This window comes from Notamacropus eugenii, chromosome 1 (assembly GCF_028372415.1).
Source record: "Notamacropus eugenii isolate mMacEug1 chromosome 1, mMacEug1.pri_v2, whole genome shotgun sequence".
Lineage (NCBI taxonomy): Eukaryota > Metazoa > Chordata > Mammalia > Diprotodontia > Macropodidae > Notamacropus > Notamacropus eugenii.
This window is the reverse complement of record NC_092872.1, coordinates 439,308-451,705: the sequence shown is the minus strand read 5'-3', so window position 1 is coordinate 451,705 and position 12,398 is coordinate 439,308. Positions and strand designations below refer to the sequence as shown.

At 38.7% G+C, this 12,398-nt stretch overlaps 1 protein-coding gene across 1 annotated transcript in view; it reads left to right on the top strand.

Moving 5' to 3' along the window:
- Positions 1-2,346: 2,346 nt before the first annotated feature.
- RAMP3 (receptor activity modifying protein 3) overlaps positions 2,347-12,398 on the top strand; it is a 68,057-nt gene continuing 58,005 nt past the window's right edge. The window contains exons 1-2 of the mRNA XM_072649265.1: positions 2,347-2,523; positions 6,361-6,470. Coding sequence (XP_072505366.1) covers positions 6,398-6,470 — 73 coding nt within the window. The 5' untranslated portion in view covers positions 2,347-2,523; positions 6,361-6,397. The remainder of the gene's footprint in view (positions 2,524-6,360; positions 6,471-12,398) is intronic.

The following is a 12,398-nucleotide window of genomic DNA, read 5'->3' as shown; positions in this document are numbered from 1 at the left end:
TTTCCTGTCCAATATTACGCAACAAGTGGTCACCGAGTGAAGCTGAATCTGCTACTTCTATAAGTAGCCCATTCTAGGATTGGTTAGCTCCTATTGGTTAGAAGCTTTTCCTCATATCCAATTTAAATTTGCCTTTTTTGGCTCCTTCCTATTATTTTTAGTTCTTCTTTTTGGAATAAAAATGAACAAGTCTAATATATCCTTCCCATAGGAACCTTTTTTGATTAGACTCTGAGGATGTCTGAATGGACAGGAAGACAGCTGTCCATGGAAGGCAGAAGGGGCTTGTAGCTGCCTGCAGTTGTTCATTGATCCCTGAGTTGTATTTTTTGATGATGGAGCTCTGTTTGGCATGGCAGGAGGAGATCCAGCCCCTGAGGATGTGTTGGGGAGTTTGCTGTGAATGGACAGTTGGTACTGTGGTTGGAGTGATTAACGGTGTGCAGAAGGAGAGAAAACAGTCACAGTCCAGTTAGTTTGAATGAGAAGCTGTATTTGAATGAGAAGCTGTATTCAGGAGGAGTCATGTGATCAGTGTGGCTTCTGAGCGAGCCTTGTTTTGTGACAGCATGGAAAATGTTGGCACTGGGGTTAGATGGATGCTGGAATCCTTTCCTTGAGCTTTGATCCCTGAGAGTATGACACTGGGTCCTGGTGCCCTCTCTTACATAGTGATATCAGCATTTGGAGAGCAACGAAGAGGGAGCCCTAACAGAACTTATAGCACTATTCCGAGCCCTCCATTATTGCCACTATGGGAAAAGAGAGTAGCCAGGGTCTCTGTGTATATGTGTACATAGAGAATGAAAGCAGGACCAGAATGTGGTGAGTTATCAGGATCAGTGTGTTTGAATGGGTAATATAATATAATATAATATAACATAGCAAAACATAACATAACATAACATAACACGACATGACATGACATAATGTATTGTATAATACAGAATAATATGTAATATAAATATCATACAATATATTGGGCAACTGGGTGGCACAATGGATAGAGTGCCCAGCATGGAGTCTGGAAGACTCATCTTCTTGAGTTTAAATCTGGCCTCAGATTTACTTACTCATCTGTAAAATTATAACTGGAGAAGCAAATGACAAACCGCTTCAAGTATCTTTGCCAAGAAAACCCCAAATGGGGTCACAAAGAGTCAGACATGACTGAAAAAACAACTGAACAACAATAAATACAATATATTGTATATATAAAACCTATGATATAAAATATGTATTTAATTTATGTTGCGGGACAAGAGGACAATTCTATAGAATAGGCTGTTACAACTGTCTGATAATGGAATAGGTTGCCCAGATGGGTAGTGAGTTCTTTCTTACTGGAAACCTTCAAGTGGAGGCTGGATGACCGTTTATCAGGAATGTTGTAGAGGGGATTCATATTTCAGGTTGAGGTGAGAGTAGATGACCTCTGAATTCTTTTTCTCCTATAGAAGTCTCTGATTTTAGATTACAAATGGCAAAGAGGAAGGAGCATGGAAAAAAGAAAAAGTGGAGTAGGGAAGCTGCTTCCTTCCAGACTCATATAAGATTTAGGATCATAGATTGACAGCTGGAAAGAACTTCAGAGATGATCTAACTCAACATCCTGCCTCCATTTTACAGATGTAGAAACTGAGGCCTGGAAGGGTGCTAAATAAAACTTACACAAGATCACACAGGTAGTAAGCATGAAGGCAGGATTTGAATACGTTTTCTGATCAGTGCCCTTAACACTGTGCCACATGAACTCCTCTTACTTGGTTTGCTAGTAAGAAGACCCAAATATCTTAGACAGGATCTCCTCTAGTTTTACCATTTTATAGAAAAAATGCCAAAGAAGGGAACTGAAAAGAGAAACAAGCTAGAGAGCCAAGATTTGAATCTAAGTCTTAAATGTCGGACCCAGTATCTTACCCTGGCAGCCTCTGTTCCTGAAACATGTAATAAGAGCATTGGAGCCCCCAGTGTGTGGGTATTCAAGGAGGACTTGCAACTCTGGGGTGAGGGCGTGCAGAGTCCTTTCTGGGGCTGCGCATCCATCTCTGGTGTCCACCTTTGCTCCAATCTCCCTGTGGCTCCAAGAAACTGCAGTGTGGGCAGCAGCCACACCTTGGTAATAAATGCCTTGGCAGATGGGCTAAGCCAGAGTGACAGTAACTGATGTTGGTAAGTTGGGGGAGTGTCTATCTACCCCAAGAGTGTGAAGACTTCCCCCAGTGGAATAGGCACATGAGAACAACTTGTTCTGAAGGCCATGAGGGTGGCTGTGGAATGCTTAGAGCTTGGTCAGACAAAGAAGACGCCAAGGTCATCCGCTGCATCCTGAGCCATTGCCAGAATTTACTTTCCTCTTGCCACTGGACTGTGTGACTCTGGAAGAGAAAGTGAGCCTGACAATTTTGCACAACTTTTGTCTCACTTAAATACAATTGTTCTCTTCAAAACCGAAGGATGACCAACTACTTCTTAAAAAAGGATTTTTTTTCAAAAGGGTACAGAAACATGCTACAACCACATGTAAGTACAACATATCCTTTATGCTGGCATGATTAAAGCTCATGTCCCCCCATTCCTTCATTCTTCTTCTGTCTTAAGTTTAAATACAAATAACGCAATCAATAAATAACCCAGCCTCTACAGCACGAAGGACGAGGAAATGAATAACCTTTAAATTTTTAATAAGGTTTATTACCTCTTAGTAGCCACCCCTTTCCCTCCGATGACGACAATGATAATAGCGATAGCTGGTATTTATATAGCACCTTCAGGTTTGCAAAGCACTATCTATGTTATCTCATTTGATTATATGCAAAATGAAGGCATCTCTAGGTTTTGAAATCCATTCCTAAAAGTTAAAAGCCTTCCTTCTCACAAAGGACACTCAAAAAGAAACTTTTCTGAGTTCTGCAGGAAAATTCAACTTTGATTTTAAAAATAAACTGTTTTTCAACTTTTAAAACAGCTTCAGTGAGCTGTGGCTAAAAGAGTGAGAGAGAAATTTTGCAATAAACTTTTGGAGAGTCCATCAGAATTTAAAAGTACAACAGTCTGAAAATGCATCTGCTGACTTGAGGGAGATGGGAACGTGCAAGTGAAACCACCAGTAGTTTTCATTCTTAGCATGGCTCTGCAGTATAGTAGAGAATCAAATAGAGTTTGAGGGGTAAGGGGAAAGAAATGAGGGGTATGGAGGGTTTGGTTCTAACTCTTAGACCTTTCTCTCACTCTCAGAAATTATTCTCCTAAATATACCAGACACATTGCTTGACTTTGAGCTTACTAATAGATTATAGTTTGATTAGTGTTCTCTATTTTGCTATTTAGTTTGGGATTTTAAATTTGCTCTTTTCCTAATTTATTTGGTTACATGACACATTCATTGCTCTGCTCTCTCTCTCTGATATTATATATATATATATATATATACATATATATATGTATATTTCCCCCTAAGTACTGCTATAGCTGCATCTCATAAATTTTGGTGTGTTGTCTCATTATTATCATTACCTTTAATGAAATTATTGATCATTTTTATGATTTTTTTCTTTGACTCATTTTTTTTTTAGGATTAAAATATTTGGTTTCCAATAAATTTTTAATTTATGCTTCTAGTGTCCTTTATTGAACACATTTTTTTGCATTGCTCTCTAATAAGGGTGCATTTAATATTTCTGCTTTTTCTGCATTTTTTTTTTGGTGAGAATTTTGTCCCCTTATATATGATCAATTTTTGTGAAGGTACCATATACAGCTGAGAAAAAAGTATAATCTATTTGCATTCAGTTTTCTCCAGAGGTTTGTCATGTCTAGATTTTCAAAAATTCTATTTATCTCCTTTACCTCTTTTGTATTTATTTTATGGTTAAATTTATCTGGTTCTAAGAGGGTTAAGCTGAGGTCCTCCTCTAGTATAGTTTTGCTATTTCCTTTCGTAACTCATTTAACTTTCTTTAAAGACTGTGAATGCTACATCATTTGGTACGAATGTGTTTAGTATTTATATTACTTCATTGTCTATGGTACCTTTTTGCAAAATGCCTTTTCCCTGATTATCTCTTTTAATTAGGTCTATTTTGCATTTCCTTTGTTTGAGATCATGATTGTTGCTCTTGTCTTTTCATTTCAGCTCAAGCATAATAAATTCTTCTCTAGCTTCTTATTTTAACTCTGTGTTTCATTCTGTTTAAGCAATTTTTCTTGTAAACAATATAGTGTTGGATTCTGATTTCTAAACCATTCTGCCATTTGTTTCTGTTTTTTTGTGAGTTCATCCCATTCATTTTTACAGTTAAGATTACTGTGTATTTCCCTCTATCCTATTTTCTTCTGTTTATCCTTCTTTATTTCTTTTTACCCTATTCCTCTTGAAAATCTATTTTGCTTCTGACCACTGCCTCCCTGACTCTGCCTTCCCTCTTATCACTCCCTCCCTTTCTCTTATCTCCTTTCCCTCCTACTTCCCTGTTGGACAATAGATTTCTATCCCCAACTAAGTGTGTATATATTCTTTCCTCTTTAAACCACTTCAGATGAGAATGAACCCTACTCGTTTCAACCTTCTAATTTTTTTTTTTGAGATCATACCAATATAATGTACTCGCTGTTTATGTAGATCCTTCTAACTTTTCTAACTTTTCTAATAATGATATAGTTCTTAGGAGTTACATGTATTGTTATATGCATCATCTTCCCATGTAGGAGTGGGGAATCTGTGGCCTCAAGGCCACATGTGTCCCTCTAGTGTGGCCTTTTGACTGAACCCAAACTTCACAGAACAAATCCCCTTAATAAAAGGATTTGTTCTGCAAAACTTGGACTCAGTCAACAAGCTGCTCCAAAGGACCTAGAAGGCCTCATGTATCCTCGAGGCTGCAGGTTCCCCACCCCTGAACTAATCCCTTTTCCTCAAGATAGCCCTTCAAAAACACTTGAACATAGCAATTTTGTCCTTTCCTCCTCCTCTGCCTCCTCTAGTCTCTTCTTCTCTAGACTAAACCCATCTATTTCTCTTGGCCAGTTCTTTCTTCTCATATTATTTCTCTCTGTGCACTTGATGGTCCAGTTCAGTTGTGTTACTTTCCACTTCCAGAGCATTAACCCAAATCTCCTACCTCTGTGAATTTATCCACACTGTGCTCTAGTTCTGGAATGTCTTCCTTCTGTACTTTCACCTGTTAATTTTCTTGTTGTTCAGTAGCGTTTGATCCCATCTGGGGTTTTCTCGGCAAAGATACAGGAAGGATTTATCATTTCTTTTTCCTTATTTTATAGATGAGGAAACTGAGGCAAATGGGGTAAGTGACTTGTCCAAGGTGACACAGCTAATGTTTGAGGCCAGATTTGAACTCTTGAAGACAAATCTCCCAGATTCCAAGTCCACTGTGCCACCTAGCTGCTCCATTAAATTTCTAGCCATCCTTTAAATCTCAATTAACTTGTCACATCTTACATGACTGTCAGTCTTCTCTGATCCTGGCATGTTGATGACCCTCCTCAGACCTTGTATAGTAGACTGCTAGGCACCAATCCAATTCACTTATTTGTTTTTCTCCCTGAGAGTAGATGTGGAAACTGAAGCCGAGAGAGATTTAAACAACTCACCAAGATCACCCAGCTACTAAGTGGTAGAGCTGGGTTTCAAACTAAAGCCAACTGCCTCAAAATCCAGTATTCTTTCCACAACACAGAACTACCTCCCATATGAGAATGAATTAAAGAGACTCAGCATGATTATCTTTGAGTCCAAGATGGTGTTTCAGGGAGTGTCATGAGATCTGTTTTCAGGTATTTAAAGGGCTTTTAGACCAATTCTTTTGGGTCCCAGAGGGCAGATTTAGCAGTGGAAATAGTCAAGAGACAGATTTAGGCTCTGAGTGGGAAAAAAGAAACATCCCACAATCAGAGCTAATTATCCAAAAGTAGACTGAACTGCTTTGGGAAGTAGTGGGCTTCTTCACACTGAAGATCTTAAAGTGGAGTTTAGAGAATCACTTTCTGCCATGTTCTCAAGGGCATTCTTGGAAGATATTTTGCAGTCTCTTTGAACTCCGAATCTGTTGTTCTGTGACCAGAACTCAGAACCATTATGGTTCTAAGATATTTCATTCTCTTTTCCCCATCCCATTCCCTTATAAATAGAATACTGCTCACCCTGACTCCAGATGTCATTCCAGAGAGATTCTTTTCTCCCCAGACACTGCTGGCTTCAGGGAAATGAACTTGTGTTCAATTTTTGTCTTAGCCAAAGAACGTTTGCTTTTGATTTCTTAATTTCTGGAAAAGCTTTGGTGGGCCAGGACTTTCCCTTAAATCATAGGGCTCAGACTCTTATCTTTGTTACTGGTTTTGTAGCTCTCCATGGAAGACATCCTAGCACTGAAACCTATTGATGAAGCATCACCTATTCAAACAGAGAACCTGGGAGTCTTCCCTCTCACATGTGGGCTTCAATCAAGCTCCCGGTAAGTGGTTTGTATCCACTTAAGACTGCAAGTCAGAGCCATAATTGATTTGCTTACTTTTCTGACCACCTGTACAACACAATAGTTGAAGCTAAGGTATTTAGTGAAATGACATTGTAAGAAAAGTAGCAACAAAGCATTTCCCTCATGGTCAGGGCACACTCTCCCACAGACCCCAGCAGTGGGAAGAAGGACGTATTGTGTCTTCTGATCTTGTACCTGCTTTCTTTCCACTTCAGGCTCTTGGGTTTCACATCTTCAGGGTGTCTGTTGGCCACTGTAGCAGAACAGATGTATGTGTAAAATGTTATGTGGAAAGACAGGGTAAACAAAAGCTTCAGCTGTAATGGTGACTAACATCTGAACCCAGTCAGCAAAACCACTCATGTACTTAGGAACTACTCATGGTCCTTAGGAAGGGGCCAGGAAAACTCTTTGTACGAACTACCCAGAGACCTGCATCATGTTCTAGGTTTCACACCTAGGGGAATTCTAAAGAAAGTCCTGACCTGTTTGGCTCACTGATGTTTCCTTTTGGACAGAGTCAATGATACTGGAAGTTCCCCATAGGCCACTTTGAATGTTATTTCTTTACTGGGGTTTCTCCATCACTAGAAGTATGAGGTGCCATCTTTACTAAAAATATTTTTTTGTTAGCACATTGTGGTTCTCATTGCCCCTAGTGCTCCAATAATATAAACCCAGACCCTCCTCAGGCAATAGCCATCTTAGCTTCTATATGCTAGGATGCATTGGCTGATATCTCTTTAGACATAGCTAAGACTGCAAGATGCCATACCCAGCTAAGGGACAAAATCCACACAGAGTGTCCCTAGATAAGATTAGCTCTGGTTTTGAACTCCTTTGTTTGAGGTTGAACTCTTAATTCTTTGTCCCAGGCAATTATCTGACAGTGTTAGAAGCTCTCAAGGTCCATTGGTCTCCCCTGCAAATGAAAGGGAATATAAAACAATCCTCTCTCCCCCTGTGACTTAGATCAGAAGTCCAGAACAGGAGTTGTTAACACTTTTTTATGATATGGACCCCTTTGACAGTCTGGGGAAATCTATAGGTCCCTTCTCAGTATCATGTTTTTAAATGCATAAAATAAAATGCCTAGAATTATAATAGGAACTAATTATATTGAAATACAATTATCAGCATATTAAAGAAATCACTTCATGGAACCTGTGTTAAAAATCCTCGATCTAAAATAAGAAAGGGACCTTCAGAATCATCTAGTCTAGTATTTCTGAAAGTGTGGCCTGGGGACCCTGAAGGACTTTGAGATCTTTTTTGGGGGTCCTTAAGATAAAAGTTATTTTTGTAATAATGTTAAGGTATTTTGATTTCCAGTATGATATTGATAGACATAATGCACATAAATAAAAGCTCTTTGAGGGGAAGTCCTCAGTAATTTTCAAGAGTCTAGAGGGGTCCTGAGATAAAAAAATTTGAAAACTACTTATCTAATCCAACTTCCCTATTTCATTGAAGAGGAAACTGATCTCCAGAGAGTCTCAAAGAGTCATGCAGCTAGTAAGAGGTTTATTTGAACTTTCTAATTTCATATCTGGAGCTCTACAAAAGGCAGAGGAGAACCTGTAGAGAAATTCCTTAGGGCACAAGAAAAATTGACCAGAAAAATTATCCTTTTCTGTTGACCAGTTTTTTCTCTTATATTTATGTTTATTTATTTGGTTTTCCTTCACTTCAAAAATATCAAAAGCATACTCTAAATATACTACTAATAGATAGAAACTTTACAACAGACAGAAAATGCAAGAAAACTTGTAAGCAAATAACACTGAAGACTTGGGTGCTTTTCAGGTGATGTTCTAAGCCCCAGAGATGGCATCGGAGTCTTCTATTTACCTTCGCAGGAAGACCGCTGTCCATTTCTGGTTTGATTGTTGCACTGGGGAACAGCTGGGATCAAGCCTGGCCCCCTCTTAGCATCTTTCCTGTTTGCTCTGCTTCATTTTGATTTCTGTTGTTTTAAAGTCTCCCTGTGAAGCTGAATAAGTACCCTTTATAAAGAAACTCAGTGTAGATTTGTCCAGCACCTTTTCTACAGGCTTGGAGTTCTCAGTTTCACCTCTTGTAATTTCACTACTTTCCTTCAAGGCTCAGCTCAAGTACCATCTTCTACATGAAGTATATTTTTATCCTCCTTTTCCTCCCATATCTCTAGCGACCTTTTCATCTCCTTGTATTTACTTGTTTTGTATTTTGTTTTCACTTACCTGTGTATACATTGTTTTCTGCCAATAAAATATGGCTTCCCTGAAATCAGGAACTGTTCAGTTTTTATCTTCATATCTCCAGTGCCTTGCTCAATATCTGGCACATAGTCTTCAATAAATACTTGTTGAATAAACAAATGGTCTAAATCCATTTGGGGGGACTTTCTCAACCTCTTGGCTCATAACTTCAAAATAAGAACTATGAGAAAATGTATACATGATGAATTAGTGAATCAATAAGTCAAAAAGAATTAATTAAAGGCTTATTACATCCCAGGCTAGCATTCCTTGGACCAGGGGCCTGACATCTTAACTACCACCAACACCAACTGCTGGATTGTGATGCCCCAGAGTAAATTAATTTACTACTGATAAAATTCTTTACCATTATTTGCTGTTTAAGGAGTCTTTAAAGAATTTTTTAGCACGAATGCTTTGGATTATTGTCATGAACTCCCTAGGAATCTGTAAACCACTAAATGGGAACCATTGTTCTAGACATATATATATTCTTACCAGGGTGTATGTTCTTCCTTCGTTGCTGAAGAAGACCATGCCATCAGAGAAATGGTGACATGACTTGCACTTGACTTTGTTTTGAGTGAGGGAGGGCTGTGCAGGTCACCAGCCTTCACTTCTCCTCCAGTTTTCTTAATCCTGTGACCAGATATTCATCAGGATGACTGGAGATGACCCAGGATGAGGTAATTGAGGTTAAGTGACTTGCCCAAGGTCACACAGCTAGTGAGTGTCAAGTGTCTGAGGTGAGATTTGAACTCAGGTCCTCCTGACTCCTGCACTGGTGCTCTATCCACAGCACCACCTAGCTGCCCCTCTGACCAGAGTAGTGCATAGTAGGACTATCATCTCCTTCTTTCTCAACATCATGGACTACTTAAAGATCATTTAGTCCAGAGGTCCTTAAACTTTTTGTTTCATGAACACCTTTGCAGTCTGGTGAAACTTATGGACTCCTCAGAATAATGTTTATAAATACATAAAATAAAATTCAGAGAATTGCACAAAAAATTGTGTTGAAACACAGTCATCAGAATATTATTTAAAAATCACAGATTCCAGGTAAAGCTCATTCAAGTCCAATTTCCATATTTTATAGGGGAGAAAACTGAGGCTCAGAGAAGTGTAATAACTTGCTCAAATTAATAAGTGATTGATCTGGCATTCAAACCCAGATCTTCTGACTCCAAATCCAGTTCACATTTTGTAACATTATATGGTTAAAATGCTGAAGACACGCTGAGATGGGAAGGATGGAAAATCTAGCTTCAGGTGGCATTTTTCCCCCAGCGAGTCAGCAACAAGTTTGTCTGCTGAACTGAGAGAATAAGGAGTGATGAGATGAAGAGATGAAGGGATGTTTTAGGGATCTGGAAGAGCTGCTGTGGTGCTTGATGGCAAGTTCCAGGTTTTCTAAGCAGGAATTATAGATTATTTCTCCATTTCATTTTTTTCTAGAGTATATCCAGATGTTCAGATATTCTCCAGGGGCAGGGAAGAAGTTCTGAAACCTAATCATGAATTCTGGGACTTGTAGTTGAACACCTGGTTGTACTAGGGAGAACAGAGTGACGTCTTCCTTGGACACAATGATCTTTCTCTTTGTCCTTCAGGCACTAGCTGCAACTGAAATCAATCTAATTTGGTTCCAGCACAGGAAGGTAATGCAGTAGGGGAAAGAGCCTTGGTTTCAGAGTCAGAAGAACTGGTCTGTGCTATTGGTTACCTGTACAATATTGGGCAAGTCTTGGTCCATCTCTGTGCCTCAGTTTACTACTTTATAAAAAGAGAAGCCTAGGTGATTTTCGATATCTCTCCCAGCTCTAAATTCTATACTTTATTTTTTCTTCTAAAACTTTAAAAATTTTCTTATTTAAAAAATTCTGAACTTAATAATTTCCAAAGAAAGCAAACATTTCTATTTGCACGTAGAAGAGGAGATGGTTGTTGTTCCTGAAACCATGAACCTCCATTATGTAGAACTGACTTTTTTTTCTCAGTAAGTATATAACACACATATAACTTTTGAAGCTGTTCTGTTTGCCCTTGGTTTCTGCTAGCCTTTCTTCTGTTCTTTTGGTTTATTTTTCAATGTTGTTAATGGAATGGAAACGTATGGAGTCAAATTTGAATGTAGATTAAAGGGAGGACAAAGTTTGGCTCTCTCAGTCTTTCATCCCAATCAGGTTTATGCTAATTGGTTGTAGGGGGCTCTGACATTTTGGCAAAACATTTCTGTGAAATTATGCAAATAGCCTTCAGAGAGGTAGCATAAGTTCTTTTTGAAGAAAACATTTGCAGCTCCCTGCAGGTGCTCTTTGTTCCAATTTCCCAAAGCAGTGAAGATGCATGCTGAAAAGCTTTAAGTGGGAACTGAAGGATTAATGAGTTGTGTCAAGTAATGTGAGCTGAAATTGGAAATGAGCTGCTCTTTGAAAGTCTGAACTTGTTTAAGAACAAAGAGGTGGAACATCTGAAAGTCTGGTGGATGAAATTCATTTCGGGAATTTCCAGCTGAAGTGTGACTACAGGCTAACCAATGCTTGGAATGTGATAATTTGGCTTTTCTTTTATTATTGTTAGAACTGGAAGTAAAATGTCATAGGAGGGGGAGGGTTATTTTATGTTTTGGCTTTCTGATGGATGTCAGAGGAAGACTGGAATCAGGGCTTTCAAAGAAATGAAGGAATGTAGGGTTATGGGGAGGATGTAGCAGATGGAGATGTTGTCTCTAATTCAACAAATATTTATCCAGTGTCTATCATATAGAAGGCATTGCCAAGCATTGTGGGAAATCAAAGATGAAGAAAGAGTCTTCCCTGCCATCTGTGTTAACCTTGCAGTAGATTATTAAGATAAACAGATAACTACAGTGCAAACTGGAATGGAAAAAAAAACCTTTGGAAGAACTACAGACAGAGTTGTTGGACTTCATAGGATTACTTTGGGGAAAAGATTGGGGAAAGTTTCATGGAGGAGCTGGTATCTGAATGAAATCCCAAGTGTGGATAGGAAATAAATAAGTGGAACTGGGAAGAGAGAGTATTCCAGGCAAAGTGAACAATATGAACAGACGCTCAGAGGCAAGAATTAGAGAGGCATGTTCAGGGAATAGGAAGTAGTTTCATTTTAATTGGAAACGTGGAGCATACCGGGAAATGCTTAACAACGAACTGAAAAAAATGTAAGCATGACACACTTTTAAGCTCATCTTCATTATTAATACTTTCCCCATCACTTTCTTAAATCTAGATGGTCTACAAAACAACAAATCAAACTGTGATTTGTTGGGTTTGCTTTTTTCAGAGTTATTGTTTATTTCAGCCGATTTAGCAATCAGCCTGAGAGCCTGTAAGAGCAGGCTTCACCATAGATTTGTATGAGAGTGACATAAATGGAGAGTAATGGGAAATAAATAAAGTTTGGGCCAAAACAAAGACAGTTAATAGTAGACCAAGGAGTTAGTCTTCTGGAGGCAATAGGGAACCTTAGAAAGTTCTTGACCACAAAAATGACATGGATCATAGAATTTAGAGCTGGGAAATCTAGTCTAACTCCCTCATTTTTCAGGTAAAACTGAAGCTTAGGGAAGTTCAGTGAGTTTCCTCATGTGTAAAAGAGGGATCATGATACGTGTATTAATGTATCACAGACTGGTCATGAG